At 55.8% G+C, this 22,687-nt stretch overlaps 1 protein-coding gene across 1 annotated transcript; it reads right to left on the bottom strand.

Annotated features, from left to right (window-relative positions):
* Nucleotides 1-884: 884 nt before the first annotated feature.
* Nucleotides 885-20,708, bottom strand: Als2cl (ALS2 C-terminal like). Its single transcript, XM_059268769.1, has 26 exons — nucleotides 20,440-20,708; nucleotides 16,460-16,585; nucleotides 15,622-15,820; nucleotides 15,241-15,306; nucleotides 14,765-14,930; nucleotides 14,170-14,301; nucleotides 13,451-13,570; nucleotides 12,190-12,248; nucleotides 11,982-12,048; nucleotides 11,452-11,648; nucleotides 11,066-11,131; nucleotides 10,609-10,707; nucleotides 10,346-10,507; nucleotides 9,906-10,017; nucleotides 8,991-9,068; nucleotides 8,231-8,361; nucleotides 6,963-7,136; nucleotides 6,758-6,854; nucleotides 6,417-6,574; nucleotides 5,777-5,842; nucleotides 5,204-5,377; nucleotides 3,845-3,887; nucleotides 3,045-3,106; nucleotides 2,803-2,952; nucleotides 2,458-2,554; nucleotides 885-2,132 (listed from the first exon to the last, which is right to left on the bottom strand). The coding sequence occupies exons 2-26, from the start codon at nucleotides 16,560-16,562 to the stop codon at nucleotides 2,052-2,054; spliced, it is 2,859 nt and encodes a 952-aa protein (XP_059124752.1). The 5' UTR covers nucleotides 16,563-16,585; nucleotides 20,440-20,708; the 3' UTR covers nucleotides 885-2,051.
* Between the last annotated feature and the right edge of the window lie 1,979 nt (nucleotides 20,709-22,687).

Below are 22,687 nucleotides of genomic sequence, written 5' to 3'. Positions count from 1 at the left end.
CAAAAAAAAAAAAAAAAAAAAAAAAAAAAAGGTAGAGAATGATCAAGGAAGACGCCTTATATTAGCTCTTGCCTTTATACACACACACATAAAGATAAAACGGCTTTATTAAAAATCCCAAATAAATAAGTAGACTGTAACTGTGGCCATTCCCCCCCCCCCCAGAAGTAGCCAGAAAAAAAGAAAATTATAAGTCAGGAAAAGAAATGAAGAAGGCCCGGCTGAGATAGAAGAGATTTTAACCACATCATGTCTCATCTTTCAGCCTTCCCTCCGGAAGCCATGAAGTGAGATGGAGCGAGGGGGTGTGCCATCTGGCCTGCGGATTCTCTTATTTCGTAAGGGTATTGATGACAGCAACCATGAACTCCTAAGACAGCCCTCTTGCATGGCTCACATGTCAAAAACGGGACGCATTCTAGGCTGGACAGTTAACACCCATGAAAGAATCCATCCGGGAGAGGCCATCACTGAGATGGCCCCATCAGCCTCCAGAAGCACCAAATGTGAGCGGCTGACTGGCACCCACTTGCACTCAGTTAGTCCTGTGTCCCTCTCAGATGTTAATTTTGTCTCAGGAGTTTGCTACAGCCTTGGCTGCTCCTGGAACCTACCAGGACACTAGGGAAACCCTGTGGACCCATGAGGACCAGAGGCCCAAGTTCAGTCAGTGTTGGAAGCAGGAGAGAGGGTGGCAGGGTTTTGTCACAGCTGAACTGTGTCACGGGTACTTAGGGCTGTCACACTCACTCACACACACACACACACACACACACACAGAGACAGAGAGAGAGAGAGAGAGACAGAGAGAGAGACAGAGAGAGAGAGACAGAGAGACAGAGAGAGAGAGAGAGAGAGAGAGAGAGAGAGAGAGAGAGAGAGAGAGAGAGAGAGAGAGAGAGAGAGTGCTCCATCATTTTGACCCTTCAAAGGATCTTCCTGGGGACACAAGTTCCTGACAGAACTCAAGACCAGGCCCTATGTTCACACAACATTTGGTGGATCCAGCCGGGGAAGGCCTCTCTTTGCTTGCTCTGGACATGGCAGTGCAGGAGAATAATAAGCTCTCTTCATACAGTGCTCCACACTTCCTGAGACGCTCTGAAGGTGGTCCTCAGCCCTGGCCTGTGCACCAGTCTCAACACCTCCCTTGACCTTCCCACACAGGCTGAATTGGTGGGAGGCATTACCTGCAGCCAGAAACAGTGACCCAGAGCCCAGCACTGTGACCAGACTTGCTGATGGTCCTGAGCCGGAGATGCTCATCTGTCAGGGCACTAGCAAGCCTCGAATATTCCTGCTGTCCCTCCCACAGAGAGGCCACAAAGTATCTCAGGTATGTCATTTAAGGGGCCACCTGCAGTCGGCTGGTCAGGGAGGCCAGGCGAATGACTGGTGTTTACATCCCCTGCCGTTGCAAAGGGCAGGGCCTGCCAGAGGCAACAAGGCAGCTTGGCACAGAGCTGAGGTCTCCTGCCACAGGGTCCTCCTGAGAGCCCAGCTCAAGCCTGAAGCCCAGCTGAGGAGGAGACAGGTCCCTAGGCAGACACTCACAGGAAAAGGAACAGAGCAGCTTGGGACCTTCTAGCCAGGAGCAGAGAGACAGAAATGAGATGAACAGTCGCGTGAGGATTTCCATTTCAGTCCAAAGAAATGAATGAGGCCAGATCTGGGGGAAGGGCCGCCGAGCTCGGTAAACTGGACTGGAAGAATGTTGGAAATCACCTCCACCATCACATGGCATGCAGCCCAGATACTGACGCCTACAGAGGAAGGGCTGAGGCGGAATGAAGCTAGGAGGGCCCCTGACCCAAGACGGTGCTACTTTTGAGAAATCAGAGCCCAGCCCAGAGGCCAAAGGAGAGCTATCAGCCATGGGGTCACAGCAGCTGGGTGTGTCCCTGTAGGAAGCAAACCTCCATCTCCTTTGAGAAGCATCTCCACAGCCTGCCCTGACCCAGGCGATGGGGAGCAAGTGGGGAGTCCTTGCTCCACAAAAGTCCACTGCAGCCATGCGGCCCCTGGCTTTGCACTGGTCCGGAGTGGCCGTGTCACCAGAGTTCTCTCGAGTCCCAGTGGCCAGGCAGACGGTGCAGCCGCACTTCCTCCTTCTGGATGTGCTGATAACAGGACTGCGGGGAGAGAGACGAGGCGGGGACTTGCCGGCAGACCTGCTCCCAACTACATGCATGGCCTTAGGCCCCCAAGGCTGCCATCACCCCCACCTCCCTGTGTACACACTGCTCCACTTAGGACTAGCTGTCAGCCACATTCTTTCTCTCTGCACATGGCTTGGAGCTGCAACCTGAAGGGCTGTGAGGCTCATCTGCCCTGTGCACAGCACCAGGGACCCTTTCCATGGAAACATGTAAGGCAGGGATTTGAGCTCTTTCTATCATGGTGTCTGGGGCAGGGAAGGAATCTCCTTGGGCTCACACACAAGCCCTGGTCCCTCACCTCCAAAGCTGTGAGCAGGAAGTCATGGAGGCCGCCTGTGTGGATGGGGTCCATCATGTCACGGATCAGGTGGATCTCAGCTCCCAGATGCTGAATTCTAGAGGAAGTACCGTGACATCAAAGGGGAGAAGGGGGAAGTCAGTCACAGACAGATACCCCACAACTGGGCCGGGGCGGGGGGCAGCCCTGGCCTAGAGGGCTAGACACCTCAGGAAGGGCCCCAGCTCTGTCCCAGGCACCCACGAGACTGGTTCCTTTCTAGGCCTTAGCTCCCCCTCTGTCCTGTGTTTGGTGCAGACAGGGTAGAAACGAGTCTTACTTCCATCTACCCCCGTTCCCACTCACCGAGCTCGTGACACCACGTAGATAAGCAGAGGCAGTAGGTCATCCATGGGTAGTTTGTATTCCCGGCCCAGCACCCGAGATACCGTGGCCTCAATTTCCCCGTAGGTCTTCTCCAGCACCTCCAGCTTCTCCCAAGGGTCCACTGTGGTGCTGTAAGGAAGGTGCAGCTCCTGGTCAAGGAGGAGGACAGCACTCCTGCGCCCTTACATGCACACCGCCCCCAAACCAGGGCAGACACTCACATGATCTTCTGCAGACATTCAGTGGCTGACAGGAAACACTTGTCCCGAACCAGAGAATATCTCTGTAAAGGTGAGTGGAGAGGTAAAATAGGGATCCAGCTTAACATGCTCCCATCCTCAGGGTCCCTTGCCACTCACACCTGCCCCATCACTGACGTAAGTACATCCCTGCCCTGATGGCGAAGTAATCCAGGGCAATCCCACAGCCCCACTGCGAGCTTCACTTTAGGCAGCTGTAAAAAGGGGGACCTGGGTTCCAAGAGGTTGAGAGGACCAAGGTGGACAAAAAAAGACAGTCATCTTGACAGCCAAGGCTGCTTGGTGATGCAATTCCACAGCTGATGCCAGTGGTCCCCAGACCCAAGGACTTGTTGGAACCCAGGTTTCTGAGCTGACCCCTGCTTTCTGACTCGATAAGACAAGAACCTGGACGTGGCTCAGTGGCGGAATTGTTGCCTAGCATTGTAAAAACCGTGGAGCCCACAGAGTCTGCTTCCCTAGGAGGCTCCAGATAGTCCTGGGACAGCCGGCAGCCTCGTGCCCTTGACCATGGCTGTCTTATGAGGTGGGCCTGGGGTAGCTCTATTTACACAGGAAGAAACGGAGGCTCAGCGCTCAGGTGTGCTACCCACAGTCACAGCCAGGCGGGAAGAGCCTGAGGTTGAGACTGCTCGTGTGGGAGCCACTGGAGACAGGACGGAAGCCTGGGCTCTCCCTCACCTGCCTCTCTCCCCAGGCGATCCTGACTCAGAAGCTCCAGGACCACCGGCCCCTCCCCCAGGCAAGCAGAGCTCTCTTACCTGATTGCTCGTCAGCCTGAGGTCCTTGAAGGGCCACAGGTGCCTGGAATTGGAGACAGGAGGTGGGAGGCTTTGCAGCTCTGAGCTCAGAAGACACACCCCATTTCTGTGTCCCTCCCAGGAAGGCTAAACAGGCAATGGGGAGGGATTGTGGGGCCATCCTGGTGATGTCCTCAGGTATATGCACACAGCCTGAGGCCAGGGGAAGCCACAGAGTCCTGGGGAAGTGACCTGCCACTGCCGTGACAAAGGGGCCCTGGGCTCTGGAGGAGAGGGGGAGTGGGGGGGATATCAAGCACCTGTGACATGCACGTGTCAGAGGGGCACTACAGAAAAAGGATGTGTCAGGGGCAGGAGGATGTGGGAGGGCAAGGGAAGTACTAGGCTTTAGTGACTGGACTATGGTAAGCACCTGTCTGACCTGCTCCCAGAACATCCCTCAGTTTACCCTTGAAGACCTCTCCTCCCCAACTCTCACTCCAAGTGTATGGGCCTAAATGGTGGATCTGGAGGCAGGCCCAGTCAATGCTGAGTAGGACACCAAGCCAGGAGGGGCTTCAAGAGTATCACTGGAGCTAAGGGGCAGGACATGCCGGCTCTCCCTGGAGACAGTGGAGGGACTGAGCCAGAAGGCAATAACCCCCGAAGTGGCCGGTGCAAAGTCAGAGGGAAGAGCAAAGGTGTTTTCCTTTGTGGGATGGTTGAGCACCTACATCTGGCTGCACCTGACTGTGTGTCCCAGAGCTCTGTGGTGTATGTATAAATGAGCATGCCTCACTGTTGTGGAATATTACTTTAACTGTGGAAAGGTGTGTTACATTTGTTTATGTGGCATTTGTTTAATGATGTAAAGATGTGTTGCATTTGTTTCATCTTGCCTGCCTAAGGCACCTGATTGGTCTAATAAAGAGCTGAACAACCAATAGCTAGGCAGGAGAGGGATAGGCGGGGCTGGCAGGCAGAGAGAATAAGGAGAAGAAATCTAGGCTCTGAGGGAAGAAGAGAAAGAGGGAGAGAGAGAGAGAGAGAGAGAGAGAGAGAGAGAGAGAGAGAGAGAGGGACATACCCAGGGTCAGAAGCCAGGCGGCCACCAGCCAGACACGAGTAAGATATACAGAAGGAAAGAAAGGTAAAAAGCCCCAAGGCAAAACACAGATGAAGAGAAACAGGTTAAGTGATAAGAGCTAGCAAGAAACAAGCCTAAGCTAAGGCCGAGCATTCATAACTAATAAGCCTGCGTGTCATGATTTGGGAGCTGGTTGGTGGCCCAAAAGAAAGTCTGGTACCCCTCACAGCTGAGGTTGGGTAGAACCACCTGCTCCCCGACAGCTCTGGCTGAGCACGTAAGGAGGCGCTTACTTCTGCACATCCAGGAACTCCAGCAGCTTCGTGTCAGGAAACAGGCTGAGGTTGGTGATGCCCTGGCTGTACAATCCGTCCTCTCTCTCATGAAGGAGCAGGTAGAGTGTGAAGAGCTCTGAGTAGAAGCTGGGCAGGATGAGGGGCAACAGCAGCCTGTGTACCTGCAGGTCCCTGAGAGGCCAGAATGGGTGGGGGACACTGTTGGCAGGCCCACCTCTGCATCTGCAGAGATGAAGTCTCCCGGGGACGGCTAACTCCTGCTCTCTGTGACCTTAGGCTCATCTCCTCCACACCGCAGTCTCGTAGTGCACAGGAAGGAGGAGGCCTCGGGCAACTGCTTCCCCCTCTGCACAACTCAAGCATGAGGCTGGAAGGGCACATTTAGAACGGAGATGTATCTAGTGCGTGGTGGCACCACTCCTGGATGGATCCCAGGACCAAGGTCACGGGCCACTGTGATGTCGAGTCAATGCACCATGCTTGGTAAATAATAGCACACATGCCCAGTGCTTTCCCAAGAAGCACTGCCACCCAGAGGGAGGCCCCAGATGCAGCGGCCTGGCCAGGTACCTTGTCTCCATGTCCTCCTCCTTCAGGGTCTGGCCCTGGCGCTGTAAGGCAACCTTCAGCAGACCTCTGCAAGCCAACGAGAGGAACATGATATGGCTGCCACTCACAGAAACAGAATTCCACCCTCCCAGCCACCAAAACGGAGAGCAGGTGGTCCCATCTCCCGGAATTGGCTGGCTAGATCTGGATGGGATGCCTGTAGAATCTAGCCTTTCCTGCCACAGTGGGTCCAAGCCACTGTGGGTCCAAGGCTGGAGCTTTGGTGTGAGTGCTGGAGGGTCCTGGCACTCCAGTGGCAGCTGAAGCTCCTATCTGTAATGCTCAGAGGATCTAGGTTCTCCCTGGGACAGGACAGATAGATCTGAACACTAGAGTCACACTCAGCCTACAGCAAGGGTAGAGTTCTTATGGGGCAGGGGTATGCCCAGGGACTAGACAGGGATTGGCCCCTGGCCAGGAGCTGTTGGAAGTTCCTGCTGACATCTCTCATACCTCTGGTCACCATTGACACTGACCAACCTCTGGTCCTGAACTGAATACGACTTGAGTTAGAGGCACTGGATAGAGCCAAGCCTTGGAAAGGGTAATCCTGGGCAATCCAGTCCCTAGGCAGTGCTCTTCACCCTGCGCACAGGCTCACCTGTAAGCAGCCCAAAGCTCCTGGGCATGTTGCTTCACCTCCTCCTGAGCCATCCCCTGTAGGTGTTTGTTGGCTCCGATGCCTGAATACGTGGCCTGGAAGGTCAGCATCAGGGTGCGGAGTAACTTCCCCAGAGGGTGTCGGGAATTGCTCAGAGCCTGGGCCCGAGGGAGACAACAGGGATGCTTAGAGCCAGGATGTGGAGCACTGTGAACCCAGACCAGCCTCCCAGACCGGGAACACTGAGGCCCTCTGAGGACCAGGAACACCGTGGGCCCCGTCCCCTCCAGTTAGCACCATGCTGTGAGATACAGGAGACCTTCCCCAGCCTGGACCCTCACCTTCCTGAGGTACTGCTGCAGGGCCTGGGGCTCGCGGTGCTGCAGCAGCTCCTTCAGGATGTCCTCCATGCTGCCCGCACAGTCCTTGGGGTGGCTCCTGGGGCACCATGCACAGTGTCCCTCACCCGCCCGAGCCCGCACCCAACCCCAGAAGCTCCCCTAACCCGTCTCTGACCTGCAGGGACACCCAGAGGGCCAGGCTCACCTCTCACAGCACAGGTACTCCTGGGATTCGCGGAGCTCCCTGGAGCTCTGCACATGGAAGCCCAGTAGGGCTTCCTGCAGGTCCCCAGGACAGCCTGAACGCACGAAGTCCTGGAAGGGTCTGTAGACTCCCTGCCAGCGGCTCTCCACAGGGAAGGCACCCAGCCCCAGCTGTCTGTGATCAGGGAACAGCAAGAGATGTGGAAGATGGAGCAGAACCCAGCAAGCCCCTGGTGCAGGCTGGGTTGGTGAGGCCAGGCTGGCCTGTGACCAGGCCCCACGAGTCGGGATGGATGGAGAACGCAGAGTTGACCTCCAAGACAAGTGGAGGAGAAAACAAGGCAGAGCCTGTGTTCTGAGATGGAGGAGAGACGGGGTACATGGTTCTGCACAGGGCCTGGAGAGCTGGAGGCCAAATCCAGACAGACCGGTGCCTGGAAGTCCAGGAGTTCGCTCTGTCCTGTCCTCTCCCATAGCCTCCCTGTGGGGGATACTGCCTTGCCAACAGGCTGAGCGAGACCCAACTGTGAGTCTAACAGGCAGCGTCTCACAAAGGGAACCCTCTCTGGCTGTCACCTCACAGGTATCCCACATCTGCACCCCGCCAGGCTGGGGCGGACCTCTCCAGGACCACTGTTCTCTCCCAGCTCCTGCTGTCAGAGAGAAGTAGCACGCAGGGACCATAGGTTAATGAGTCCGCTGTACCTCTTCCCTACCTCTGAAATTCCATCTGGGACCATTTTCCATCATTTTCCCTCAACACACCCAGATTCTCAACAAATATGGCGAGTTATTCACCTGAACTGAGTTTTCCAAAGGGGCTTCTGCTGTCTTGGGAAAATAACCTGCCTCACAAACTAGTGCTTGTGGGAAGGTGAGTCTACATACCAAGTTTCTTTCCTTCATTTCGGCTGCTGGGAAAGTCAGAGTCAGTAAGGGGTATTATAACTATATCTATAACCATGTGTCCGTCTCTTTAAGATCTAGTCACAATTTTATTTTCTATTTTTTTTTTCCTTGTGTGTTTGACTTGGAAACCGTCGTGTATCCCTTCTAGGAAAAAGAAAAGCTAAAACCAGGGTCAAAGTGAGACAAATCCTATTTTTCTTCCAGTTTATGTATGGCAGTATATCCTCCTAGCCCTAGACTTCAGGAGCGTCCGGCTGGAAGACCTGTGGCTCTGGAGTCTTCTACAGTAAAAGGCCTCCACTGAGCCCTGAGGCCTTGGGTGGGAAGAGACACACACTGCCAAACAGGTTGGGCTCTCACCTCTTGCGTGTGCTGGCTAGGTCGGGCGGGAGGGCAGCTGTGTCCAGCACTCCCTGCGTGTACAGTCCTTTATCTGTCCCACTGCTGAAAGAACCATCCAAGGTGAAGCCATTGGGGAAGGTGACCTTACCCTGGAAGCAGAAAGGGAAGAGAGATACGTCTGTGTGCCCAGCCAAGTGTGTCAATGTTGGGCCTCCTTGAGTGGGTCAGATGGAAATGTCTGACCATGTGTTCTACCTGTCCGTTAAAGGTGCCGGAATATTCTTTAAGTCTCACCCACCTCCGTTGTGAGACTTGATCCAGGGAGCTAGAGGGTCAGTGTCTTGCTGTGTGGAGTTGCTCCACCCATAGCACTTCTGATCACTCATGAGGTACCAGACCCACCTATCCTTCTGCATCCAAAACTATCCCCAAGTTTCCAAAGACCTCCGCATGGACACAACTGCTTTTGCTATGTCAACTTGGGCAGGAAGAAAGAACAGTGACCTCAGGGACAGCTGCCCGAGTTTCAGGTGGTGATGGCTATGTAAGGGCACAGCATGGGCACAGCCAGCCTGTGCCCTCTGGGCATGAAGCAAATCCTCCAGTCCCTGTCACCTTGCTCTGTTAAGTCAGGACTGCATGCAGCATGGCAAGGACATGGAGCCCTTTGGACACCATGGTGGTGGGAGGAGCATCCTCCGGCTGCCCATACTTTATCTTCATCCTCAGCTCTGAGCCCTGGCTTTATGGGGTAGGATGAGAAGTGGATGGCTCTCACCTTCCCTAGGAGTGCCAGGTCCCTGGTGAAAGTACCCTCGTGCAGAGAGTCATCCTCCCACAGTAGGATGCCCGGGCCCTTGAGAAGAAGCAAGAGAATAGAGGGAGGGGGCATGAGATTGGACAGAAAACCAGTGGGTGGACACTGACCCACAGGGCCAAGAGCACCCCGGCCCTGGCACCGCCCACCCCAGATGTGGGAGCCCCTAGTTATCTCTCAGATGTGGCTCCTCCTCAGGAAGTGCTGGCTTCCTTTCAGCTGCCTTGGCTTCCCTGTTACTGCCCTGGGTCCTAAGGACCAATCAAGTCCCCTTCCTACTGCACCTGCCAGGAAATCATTGACAAGTTCATGTTCCACTTGTTTCTGACTGTTTTGTAGGTCTACTCTTGCCTTGCCTTCTCCTTCTCTTTGAGGTCTAATTTGGTTCTTTCCAGAACAAGGTGGAGTTTAAACAAACCCATAAAACCATGCACAGCTGTTGGCCAGACCCCCACCGCACATCAAGGCCCTGGCTCGCAGAGAGGCAGAAGGTAAGAGCTGGAGGCCTGGCCTTGGAGGAACTGGGTTTGATCTCAGGCAGGATGTGATGTTGGGTGGGTTCTCTGATGTCTGTCATCAATAAACATGTGCCATTCATATGCTAAGGACATCAATTGCAGGAGTCACAGGAAGACCCCAGGAGGAGGACCGAGAATCAGCTAGGGCCAGGAAGGGGTCTACTGAATGCCACTAGCTGTCCCTTCCTAGCTCATGTACAGTAAGCACCGTTGACCTGAAGATAGGGAAGGGGAGGCCCAGAAGAAGCCTGGATCTTGCCAAAGCCAGAGGAGATGGGTGGCAGAGCTCAGCATCTCGTCATCCACCCAGCTTGGCTTTAATTCAGCTAGAGCGCCCAGGGAAAGGACTGCCACTCACGGCCATCTTGTCCCCTTGGAATGTGCCTTGATAGCAGACGCCTGCCTGGGTGACCAAGACCCCAGGGCCATGACGCTGGTCAGCCTGCCACATGCCGATGTAGCGCTCACCCCTAAAGGAAGAGGGAATGTGAGAGAACAGTTCTCTTGTGCCGTCTGGATGCTCTGCCGACAGGGGCTTTGGGGAGACAGGTAGTAACGGGAGAAGATGAAGGAAGGACCCCAAGAACAACAGAGGATAGCAGAGAAGGGAATCATCCTTAGGAGCCGGCGTGCTGGGTGGAGCCCCCCAGAGAGAGCACGAAGCACAGATGGAGGGAAGAACCATGGAGGCAGGCGCCCAGGACAGAGCAAGACAAAAGGCTGAGGGGTCCAGGCGGACCAGGGAGAGCCTGCGGCTTGAACCAGCCGGACTTCTGGCTTCTCTCTGCCAGCTCTCACCTCTCACTGTCGTCCTCAATGCCATAGCCGCTCCTCTGGCCTCTCTCCCAGTGGCCGGTGTACTTGAAGGGCTGGGAGGCCTGTGGGGTACTCTCAAGGACACCAAATCCATGCCGAAGGCCAGCCTGAAAATAGCCCTTGTACACCCTGTCAGTGCCGTACCTGGAGAGATTCACCAGCAGTCGGTCGGCTCCACCTCAAGGAGCTCAGTCCAGAGGATGTCCGTCCCCTCTCCCCTCCCCTCCAGGCCAACGGTCACTTACTCACAGATGCCATAGTCACACATGCTGCCTTCCCGCCAGTGACACTTGTAACAGTCGAACTCGTCCTCAGAGGCCTGGGGCACCAGGCAGATGCCAAAGCTGACCGTGTGGTTGGGTGGGGTCAGAAGTAAATGTCCAGGCCGCTTGCCTGATCAGATGCCCCGTCACCTCCCTCCACACTACCCAGTTGTCCTTGTCTCCAAGGAGTCCCTCAGAAAGTACAGAAGATCTCAGAGTCCCCTATTGTCTGGCAAAAAACCCTCAGGACACCCCTCCCCCACCATGGGAAGCCAGGGCCTGAGACCCACATTCCAATTCCAGCCAGGTTTCCCTTCTGTGGTGAGAGGAGCTGGGCCAGCTGCCCACTCCTGTGTGAGGTTTGGGAATTTGGGGCGGCCCAGTGGACGGCAGCTCCTCTGGTTCCCCCGTATGCCAGCATCTGCCCCAGTCAGCTTACCCATGCTCTAGGCCCTGGCAGAAATCCCCCACATGGTTCCGCCCATCCGGCCACTTCAGGGTTCCCCTGGAACACAAGTGAGGTCCACTGCATCAGGCCATCAGCCCCAGCCCCAGAGAGCTGCACCCGGAGACTCTCAGCACCCGTCCCTTCCTCTACCCTAGGACCTTCCAACTAGACTTGAGCACTGAGCTCCCTTACAGAAAGCCCTCCCATCTCCTGCACCAGCAACCCTGTGGAGCACTGGGGAACTCTCCACACTTCCCCTGGGAAGAGCCCTGGGAACATCTGTAGTCCCCTTTCCCCTTGAATCACAGTGCAATTTCTAGCACACTTCTTTCTGATGACCTGCCGGAAGTGCTAGCCCCACAGCAATGGTGACTCACTTGCCGTGGGGCTTGGCCCGACACCAATTACCCTCATAGGTAGCCTGGTAGAGCCGGCCCTCATGGCGGAAAGTATAGGCCACACAGCGGCAGTCAGGGGGTACGGGTGAGTCCCGGTCTGACCCCAGCAAAGGGAAGTCCTTCTTGCCACACAGGGCCTGGCACACAGCCTGGGTCACTTTCCACTGCCAGACAACCTGGTGGGGACAGGAAGGCAGGGAACATGTCATTGCTGCTGCAGGTATGCTCTAATGAGGCCTCCTGGGGCACCCAGGTCCTTCCCCACCACTCTGTCCTTCTAAGATGTGACATCCGGCCTGAGTAGCCCAGGTGGCTACACAAGAGGGTGGGAACAGACATCTACTTAGGTCTCTACTTCAGCCTAACGGTGGGAAATGCCTTTTCCTCTAACATCCTCATACTGAACCCTAGGCATACCCCTGATGCCCTTCTAGCCCTGTAGGATTGGCACTCTGCCCTCCCCTGGCTTCTGACTTGATCCCCACCATTCACGCTCCCACCTCATTCACCTGGCCCTGGGGGTCTCTGGCCTGAAAGGAGAACTCTTCTTCGGGTGTGAGGATGTGCAGCACGCACCTAGGCAGATAGAGGTGACCGGTGAGCCCCAGTTCCATCTAGGGTTGGAAGTGGGGATCATGTGGGAGCCTGGAGGGGTAAGCAGATATCATGGGGCACAGGGAGGGAAGTCCAGGGACACCTGCAGAGGAAGTCACTCACTTGTCTTGGCCAGGATCTACCCACACCAGCTTCAGGTCAAAAGTGTGGATATTGTGGCCCTGGAAGAAGATGAGTATGGGTATGGTCCAGAGCCGTGTCTACAGAGACACCTGCCCTGGGGCCCCCAGATGCCCAGCAAGAGTTCTTCCATCAGCTCGGTCCCCTTCAGCTGCAGCTGCTCTTTCCTTTCTCATCCTAGGCCTAGCGAGGCACCTGGACAGGCCTCCCTTACCCCAGAGGGTTGCCAGGGTTTTCTAGAAACATAGTCGGCCCCTGGCAGCCCCTGGTGCAAATGTCTAAGGCTCCTCTTGCCTGGGGACCGAGGTTCACTATAGAGCCTGACACGTCCAGGTTCATACACCTGTCTTCACATTCTCCATGCTGAAGCTGTCAGTTCTGCCATCACACCCTCCTGAGCTTGCCCCAAGCACCCCTCACGTCACCTTTTCCCATGTTCCTCTTCCTACCGAAGAAGTGACCCTGCTCAGAGTCTGATGGAATGTCCCCTCTCTGGATTGTTGCCATCTCCCAGTTGGCCCGAGCAGGCCCTCACTAGACCAGGAAGTGGGAAGGGCACAGGCCAATCAGAGAATGGAGAACTTTATGAGACAGCCGAGAGACAAGAGAATCCCACAGAAACAGCAGCATGAGCAAAGGCCCTCCATCACTTCCTTCCTCCATCACTTCCTTTCTCCCCCATCACTTCCTTCCTCCTCCATCACTTCCTCCTCCATCATCACTTCCTTCCTTCCTGCATCACTTCCTTCCTTCCTGCATCACTTCCTTCCTTCCTCCATCACTTCCTCCTCCATCACTTCCTTCGTCCTTCATCACTTCCTTCCTCCTCCATCACTTCCTTCCTCCTCCATCACTTCCTTCCTCCATCCCTCCCTCCCTCCAGTTGTTTTTGTCAGGCACTTTGAGCAGCAACAAGGAAAGGAACTCGTACAAGCAAGGAAGGGCTGGAAACATTTCCTAGTGAACAAACTGTGACGTCAGAAGAAGAGGGTAGAGACACAATCAGAACAAACCCCAAACCAGGCCACCATGCTGAGGCAGGGGAGACAGTGCGGTGAGCACAAGTGAGTTTGGTCAAGGTCACCAGCTGTGGGACAACCGCTGAAGCCCAGTCAGTCTTCCTCTTGACCCGCAGTCCCTGGCCTTTCAGTCCCCATCCCCATGCCATCCTCCCCAGAAGCCTGTGGCCTGTTCAGTTTCTAACCTGACCCCAGAACCCTACCTCACATTATCCCCTCCTAACCTGTAGCAGCACAAGGGCATCATCAAAGAGCAGCACACGCTCTGCTCGCAGCGGGGTGACCACCACAGGGATGTCCTGGCTATCCTGTAGGAGTCGGTGAGCAGGGGCACAGAGCACATCCTGCTGGGACAGAGAGAGGCAAGAAGTTCAGGTGCCTATACTGGAGGCTGCTGGCCAGCCCTGCACGTCCCTCCTGCACCCCAGACACCTCCCAGAGACCATCCCAGCAGGCCTGGAGCAGCCCCCAGGATGGACGGACGGACACAGAGACACACACACACACACTGATGTTCCAAGATGGGTGTGTGTGGGGGGTCATCCCTGGGCTAGCCCAGAAGGGCAGCACAGCTTCTCTCTCTGGGGCACCCTGTCACAGTCAGAGAGTTCCTGGTACCCTCACCCAGTATGTTACACCCTCTGTCTCCCATGGTTACTCTGGCCCTCTCTACTCCTGGTCCAAGCCTGTCATGTCTTCTGGGGACACGAGGACTCTCTTTTCTGCAGGGGCATTATATGTTGTGCTAAATAGTGACAGGCATATGTAACTGGTGGCAGTTCTGCTGACCCAGCAGGTGGCCAAGGGTGATAGACAGCTACCAGGTTATCAGTCCTCCTTCCAGATGGGGAAACTGAGGCAGAGAGCTGCTTAAGCCACCCAGCATAGCCCCATATCCAATGTGGAACCCCCTTCCTTAACTGTCCCAAAGCCCCAGACTCACCCTCACCCGGCTGCTGAGGCTGTGCCACAGGGCCTGTGTGGCCACAGCTTGGTCCAAGGCCTGCCTCATGAAGGACTGCAGGTTCCCAAACAGGGTGACTGCATGCATCACCAGCTCCTGGGCTGGGTGGTGCTGTGGAAGGACAGGGCAGGTGGGGAGGCTCTGAGGGTCTTGGATCCAGCCCCCACCCCTGTGATGGCCATGAGGGCCCCTCCACTGGTCAGGCCTAAATTTAAGCCACAGCTCACTGTTTTTCTCCCTGATTACTCTTCTGGGGACAGGGAGGGTGCATTAAGATGCTTCCAGACGGATTAGGACATTTCACTGACATCAATAGCATGGCCCTGGGTCATAAGTCCTCACACCCGGTAGAGAATTCCATGTCGGTTCCTGGAGTGTCAACTGCCCCCATCAAGGCAGAGCCGTGTGCCCAAGATTCCATAGGGCAGATTCATGCACCCAAACCCCTCCCCAGGGCAAAGCTATGCTCTCCTGGGGCCCCTCCCCACTGCTTAACTTGGTCCCCCAGCCTTGCTTCTCATCACCTCCAGCTCCTTCTCCACACGTCCATCCTTGGACTGCTCTCGGTACCAACCTTGTCAAGGGTGTCCCTGAGGCTCAGCAGGAGGACCACGTATTTCTGCACGTGCTGGGTGAGTGGCTGGCTGAGGGCCTGGCACAGCATGGTGCCCACTGAGCCCTCAGAGCTCACCCAGGACAGCAGCTGCGGCAGCTTCTTCCTCTGGCTCCTCCAGTACTCACTGCATTTAGGAAGGGCCACATAATACCTTCCCCCCTTCCAAGCCCACACCCACCCGTACCACCCCGTTCTAACTGCTTCTTCCAGCTCCCAGACCCAGGACCCCAGCCCTGTACCCCATTAGTCCAGCAAAACACTGAGTTCTCTGGAGGTGTTGCAACCTCACCTCAGAGGTGATAGGGAGACTAACTGCAGACACTCAAGTGGTGAGTGGACAAGACACCTGCTCCTCTGGGGTGGGCTTCCCCAAATCCCCCTCAGCTAGACACCCACACCCACATAGGGAGCTACCATGGCAGTCCCAGGCTCACCTCCTCCTCTTTGAGACACTCTGAAAGGCCTGCACCACCACACAGTCGGTATAAGACTTGATGTACCTATGGGCAACCCAGGATCGTCTTGAAAGCCCAGCTCCCAACACACTCAGCCCCTGCCCTTTTGGGATCCCAGATCCCACCCACTGAGCAGCCAGAACCCTATGGCCCAGGCAATTCCCTGACACCCTCAACCTTGGCAGCCCTGTCTCAACAGTGGCATCTTATAGGCCTAATCTAGGTCTGAGCCTCTGAACCTGCTGCCAAGCCAACAAACTAGCCCACAGGAACCCCACTCCAGCTGACCCTTAGAACCAAGAACAGAGGTGGCACTTTGGCACTGTGGCCAAGCAACAGACTGCTCCAGGGGGGTCTTACTCCACGTGGACCTGCAGGACATAGTCAGCGTTGTTCAGTAACAGCAAGGCTTCCAGACCCATGGAGGGCGGGTCGTACAGCCTCTGCCGAAGTGAATGTAGGCTCTGGTCCGTCACCTCCCACAACCGCTGGGTACTTTCATGTAGCTGCTGCAGAAGCCGAAGGCACTCTCTGCCACAGGAGTCGGAGGGTTCCGGGTCTGTGGAAACAACAACCACCTTCAGCTGGCATTGAGAAAAGGTCCTGTAGTCCTGGGGTGCTCAGGACCATACTAGCACCCCCTAGACTCTGGGGCCTAGAGGGGCATGCTGCGGTAAAGGGCTGAACCCTTGAGTAAGCAGGGTTGTGCATATGCCTCCTACTCATCAGGACAACCCTAATTATCTTGGGGGAGCCAAGTCGCCTAGCTCCCCTGAGTCTCTAGACCCAGATGCAGAATGTGGATCTTCAGGGTCAGTCCCCAGCCACCGTATAGATGTACAGTGAGAGGAAGGCACCCGCCCAAGGTCACGTGACAAGGGCGAACCCCAGGTGAAAGAAAGCCTTGTGTGTTCTGCCTTCTAGTCAGGCCTTTCCAAAGCACCACAGGAGCCCTGAGTGGGAAGAAGAAGTGAGGCGAGCGGTCTATCCACGCCTGTGCTCCTCCCAGGCCATTTGAGAAGGGAGCCACCCGTTTCCTGGGCCAAGGCCTCGGCTCCACCAAAGGATGGCAGGATCAAGTGGCATCACTCCCCCTCGAGGCTGAGAAAGCTGCCTTAGAATGTCTAACGAGGCAGAAATCTATTCCGCGGGGGCCACTCCTGTGCCCCCTCCCTTCCCCACTAAGGGCCTGACTCACCAGCCAAGAGCAGGGGCTGGAGAATGAGATTGTTGGTGCGGGCAAGGGTGGTTGAGAAGACCTCCTCCAGCCGAAGCAGGTCTGCTTCCTCAGAGCTACACATAGCCAGGGTGTGAGACGCAGGGCCTATGGGACAGGAAGGACACAGGTCACAGCCAGAGAACATGACAGGGTCACAAATATCCTCCCAGTTCCCAGAAGCAAGTTCCCATAACCATCCACATCAGACTCTCACTGAGCCCAGCTTCTCTCAAAAAGAGATCTATTCTGGCCACTGACCTCTGCCCTGCTACCTGATGGGGCCCTGGAATAGGGAAGCTGAAAACTACCAAAGGAAGCATCCCTTTCCACCCAGGAGTAGTCTTCAAACTCAGCTTTGGCTTACTAAAACACTGCCACAGATCCATGTGTGTTGTTGTGTGGGTGTGGGTTCACACAGGTCCAGCTGCAAGGGGAATCAGCCTGAGGGACTGAGACACCTTCCCTTAGCCAAGGGCAATTTTATTGTTCTCCAAATTTACACTTTTAGCAAGTTGATTTCCATGTCCCCAAAACATCCTGAAGAACTTCCAAAGGAACAATGCCCAAATACAAATTCTCAGTTAAGGAATATCACAGTGTGCCTGAATTTTTCCCATTCAAGTTTTGCATACGCTTTGTACCCTTGGGAAACTCTCAGACGCGATTCACACAGAGGGCAACAAGAGAAACAAAAGATGGATTAAGGCTAGGTGCTACCCAGACCAGGGGCAGCTCAGTGGGAATTCTCCCATCACATGCGGCCAGGGAGATGACTGCCTAGTCATTCTTTGTCCTGGCCAGGCTCAGGCTCCTGGTCACTAGATAGAGCTGAGTAAGCCAGGAAAGACTTGTACAAGAGCCTCTGGAGGCCTCCTGCTGACGCCACAAAGGAGAACAAGGATGAGCCGCAGATCCAGCACTGGGGAGACTGAGGCAGCAGGATTTTGCTGTGAATTTGAGGGTAGCCTGGGCTAAGACAGACCTTGTCAGAAAGAAGGAAAGAGAAGGAACATGGGAAGGAAGGAAGGAAGGAAGAGAGGGAGGGAGGAAGGGAGGGAGAGAAAGAGGAGGAGAGTGGGGAAGAAGCCAGCATAGTAGTGGGGGGGAAATAAAAGCAAAGGCTCGCTGGAGTGCTGGCCCAGCCTGTGAGGATGGCCCACTTTTTTTTTGGTTTTTTTGAGACAGGGTTTCTCTGTGCAGTTTTGGTGCCTGTCCTGGATCTCGCTCTGTAGACCAGGCTGGCCTCGAACTCACAGAGATCCGCCTGCCTCTGCCTCCCAAGTGCTGGGATTAAAGGTGTGCGCCACCTCCGCCCGGCAGGATGGCCCACTCTCGATGACCAGCAGACAACCCTGAAGATCATGGAGGCTTCAGAACAAGGTAGTAGCAGATCAGAATCAGACTCCGAAAGACAGACCTGACGACAGGTGACAGACAGGGCCGGGCAATGAGAAAGCTCAGCACAGGCAAGAGCCCAGACCCTACATGTCTCCCTCCCCCAACCAGACTGAGCCTGCTGGATGGGTCCCACGCAGGAACAGCGTCACTGGGGCAGGCAGGCAGGTCAGCTGGAGCCTTGAAATGTTCTGCTCTAAGTGAGGGATCTTTTTTTTTTTTTTTTTTTTTTTTTTGGTTTTTTGAGACAGGGTCTCTCTGTGTAGTTTTGGTGCCTGTCCTGGATCTCGCTCTGTAGCCCAGGCTGGCCTCGATCTGCCTGGCTCTGCCTCCCGAGTGCTGGGATTAAAGGCGTGTGCCACCGCCACCTGGCTTAGGGATCTTCTAAGCAAGCAGCAGTGCAGCATCCTGCCATGAGGCAAGGGTAGTGGGGAAAGATGCTTGAACCCCCTCCATAGCTGGGCTGTCTGTGGCTCTGCTCAGGCAAAGCCCCTCCCAGCAGCCCTCGCGGACCTCACTTAGCAAGGATAAACATCTGTCCAAACGGCCTGACCTGACAGCCGCCTCAGGGTATAGGTAAAGTGTCTTCACTCTGCCTAGTCCTTACACTCTGAAGCCTTGATTTAGCAGACTGGGTAGGGCAGGAGATGTCATCATCAGGACAGCCAAGGATGGGCAGGTGGCATCAGGCAGACCCCAGCCAATGGGAAGGGGGATTAGTCTTCCTGAATCCACCCCAAAGATGCTACAGGAGCACCACAGGTCTCCGGCAGAACCCAGGACTCCAAGAGAATTGGCTCCAGGACACAGGAGGGCGGGAACCTCTGGCCCAGATCCTGGGCCAAGGCATTCCTGCCCCACCTTTCCTGCTGCTGTTCTGCTGCGTGGGGAGGGTGAGGCTATGGGAAGGACTCAGGAAAAGGGAACCGCTGGACACCCAGCGGCAGCCATCTTTGTTGGTCATTAAATCAGTCTCCCCCACACATGTGGAGGGTGGGGAGGACAGATTCAGGAGCCTCTGATTCAGTCCTCACTGACCAGGAGAGCCCAGCTGAGGGATTACAGTGTGTCACCTGGCCTGGACCTCCCTGGCCCTCAACCATGCTTCCCGAAATTGACAGAAGGGAAAGTCTATGACTGCAACCTTGGACTACCCTGGTACCCAGCCCACACCTCACCTGCTCTCCACAAGTGAGACATCTCAGCCTGTTACGTCACAGCTTATCCCCATCCCTGATCCTCTCTGAAATGGAGCTCATTCATTTCAGATTTCCCTAGATCGGAACACTTCAAACTACCGTGGTTGCCCCTCAAAGGAACAGACTGTCCAACCTGGTCCTTAAGCTCCACATCCCCAAACATCCCAAAGCACAAACTGGACCTGGGTGAATCCTATAGACCCAGGTTAATTAACTCTGCAGTGCTTTTCAGGTCTGTGGCCCCAGGATTTCCACCCCCAGGAAATCTCATCACCCAGGGGGAGAGGGTAGAAATTAAGCAAAGATGGTAAAGGGGGCCTGGGAAGACTGCGCTTGGGAGTGGGAGTCCGATGTGGAAGTCTCCAGGCTAGGAGCTCTGGGTTCATCCCGGAAGTGGTGAGGTGGGGAGAAGCCTGGGGCAAGGCCAGTGTCTGAGAGGGAGTGTGCAGGACAGTGGCAGTGTGGAATAGCAGAGGAGGCCAGCCAGGGCACTCCCCACCCCCACCCCTGGGCCCACCTCCCATCCCATATCCCTCTGGTCAAGGACATGGCCTCCTTATAGTTGTCTCCCTCTTGCCAACTCTGGGGCCCTTAGTGGCAGGCTGTGCGAAGGGGGAAACTGAGGCACAGAAAGTCCAGGAGAGCAGAGAGACATCATCTGTAGCTCAAGTGCTGAGCTCAAACTCCCAGCCCCAGCAAGCTCACTAGAACCAAGTGGCTCAGAGGGGTGACTCACTGGGCGCACAGTGCGTTCCTGGAGGGCCCAGCCTCCTGTCTCTCCCCAGGTACACTTGATGCTCACAGACAGGGTGAAGCCCGAACAAGTACACAGGTGTGTCAGCTATTGTGCTTGTGGCCATGTCAACAGTAGTCGGGCCTGCTCCCTTCCCTCTGCATTCCTGGCCTCTGTCCACACCAGACTTCTCCCGAGCAGGGTCACTGGGGCCTTCCCCCGCCCTCACCCAGCCCCGGCCCCTCAGGCCCCTCAGCCGCACCCTAGCATGGCACTCACTCTGGTATTTCCTGGTCTGGACTGGCATGGACTTATTTCTGCCGTGGAGGCCTCTTCCTAAACCGTGCTGGAGACCCATTAATCAACCTACATGCCCAGTGGGGCTGTGGAAAGAGTGTCTGCCCCAGGGAAGTGCACGGAACTGTCACACCTGTCCTCCAGGCTCCAGCCCCGGCCTCTGCCTCTCCCCGGGTCCAAGATTCTGACCCTAGACGCCTCGCAGTCTCTGTAGTAGTGTTTGTCTCAGCCTCCCTTTCCTCTGCCTGTCCTGGCGCAGTCTTGGGAGTTGCCCTAACTACTCTGCTCCAACCTTTGGGCATTTGTCTACGCTCCTCCCAGGCAGGCAACACCACCTTCTCGGCTTCTCTGTCGGCCCTTCCGCCTTGACCAGCCAGCGTCACCTCCTCCTGGCAGCCTCTCCCTCTGGGTGATACACTGGCACCCGGGTCCTGGCCAGGCCGTACTGTGCTGAGCTAGCGCTCCTCACTGCTGCAGGGGGTTGGACCCCGCGCTGCGTTTAAACCCGAGCCAGTGATCAAGGGACAGGGAGGAGGAAGCTAAGAACTCCACTGAGACCGAAGATGGAGGGGGATCGTGACCATGGCAGCGGGAGGAGGAGAGAGCCCCCGCCCGCCGCCGAGCTCGTGGGGCAGCGGACCCCGCCCACCGAAGCGCGCCCTTACCTGCGCCACGCGCCGCGGTGCCCCGAGTGGCCGCGCAGCTCCGCGCCCCGCCGCCCTCCCTCTCCGCGCCCCGCCCCGGGGTGTTGCTCGCGCGGGGGCGCCTCCGAGGAGGCGGAGCGCGGCCTCGGATTGTTCCCACGCCAACAGCTCTCTTCAGGCGCCTCTCCCGTCACCACCCGCCTGCAAAGGCTCCGCTCCGGCGGGCGTGCACTCCAGGTTCGCACCCTGGCTATCGGTCGCCTTTTACCTTCCCCTCCCGGATCCGAAGACGGCGGGCGGTGCCTGAGGCCACCCGATTTGCTTGGCTCACCGACTCTGCCCAGGCTGCAGCTTTGGGACCTGGCCGACCCCTTTTGGGTCACCGAGCCCCAACCCTCACCCCCACACCCCCGCGAAGGAGTTTTTGGGGTATTCGGGAAACTTGTTGCTTAGAGCAGTCGGCCAGGATGCCCCGCAGCCCCTAAGCTGGGCGTCCTTCGGTAGCAGCTACTGCTGCGTGTGACCTTGAAGGAGGGCCCCTGCATCCATTCCGGGTACAGCCTGAAGCTGGCTAGTTTCCTGTGCCAAAGCCTTCGACCTTGGAAAAGGCGGCGCAGTTCCAGACCAAACTCTTGGAAGGAGAAGGGATCATGGTTCAAACTCGTAACAAAGAGGGCTGCTGTTTGGCTGCCGGGCTCCCTTTTTGGCGGGCAAGTTAGTCACCCCTGCACCTGCAGTGGCATCTGGCCTCTAGGAGCTGACTAGCCTGGCTGAGTTGGTTCTAACCCTTCCAAGCCTGAGCACAGAGGGAAAAAGCCTGGGCAAGAGAGTAAGAAAAAGAAAAAGAAAAAAGAAAGCAAAGGTCCACCTGCCCCTACCCGAGTCTTGGACAGCCTCCGTCCAGTCCATCTTGCCAGGGAGAAGAGAGACATCCAACTTTAGCAGCCCTGACTCCCTCAGGTTGCTTTTTGGTGAGAGCTTCAGTTCTGCCCTGGCCCCTACCACAGGTGACACTATCACCCACCCTCCCCCCACCCCACGCTGCTCCACAAGAACCCTCCCCCAGCCTCTTCTCTCACCACCTGGCCAAGACCCTCTTTCCAGCCTTTGCTTTCCTTTTTTTTTTTTCTTTTAAATACTCTTAAAAAGGTAAATACATTACTCTTTGTGTGTGTGCGCGCGATGTGTATGTATGTATGCAGATGCACATGTGTGCGTGTGTGGCTATATTTCCTCCGATGGTGTCCTTTTTATTTTTGAGACAGTCTCTCTCGTTGGCCTTGACCTACCACATTGGTCATAGATGGACTGGCTTGCCTGTCTCTGCTTCTGCTTCCTCAGTGATGGGATTACAGGGGTGCACCACCACATCACCACACCTGGCTTTTTCACATGGGTTTTGGGGATCAAATTCAGTTTCTCATGCCTGCAAGCAAGGACTTACCTAACTGAGCTATCAGCTCAGCCCGGCTTTGCTTTCTTTCTTTCTTTCTTTCTTTCTTTCTTTCTTTCTTTCTTTCTTTTTTTTTAAGATTTATTTATGTATATGAGTGCTCTATTGACTTTATGCCAGAGGGCATCAGATCCCACTATAGATGATTATGAGCCACCATGTGGTTGCTGGGAATTGAACTCAGATCCTCTGGAAGAGCAGCCAATGCTCTTAACCACTGAGCCATTTCTCCACCCACCCTCCAGTCACCCCTGCTTTGCTTTCTATACCCTCTCCTGTGCCCCTGAGGGAGCCTCGTTCCCCCAGAGTCCTCCTTCTCTACCTCTGCCGTCTGTCTGCCCGCCTCTTTAGCAGGCGGGGCAGGTCATGAGCTGGAAAGAACTGGTTTTGTGCCAGGTGCCCCTGAGCCAGCCCTTTCCTTCTTTGGGCATTGGTTTCCTCGTCTGCACGAGTGTCCAAAGAGAGGCAGGGCCTGGCAGGAAAAAG

Source organism: Peromyscus eremicus, chromosome 7, assembly GCF_949786415.1.
Source record: "Peromyscus eremicus chromosome 7, PerEre_H2_v1, whole genome shotgun sequence".
NCBI classification, from domain to species: Eukaryota; Metazoa; Chordata; class Mammalia; order Rodentia; family Cricetidae; genus Peromyscus; species Peromyscus eremicus.
This window is presented reverse-complemented; position numbering and strand designations above follow the sequence as displayed.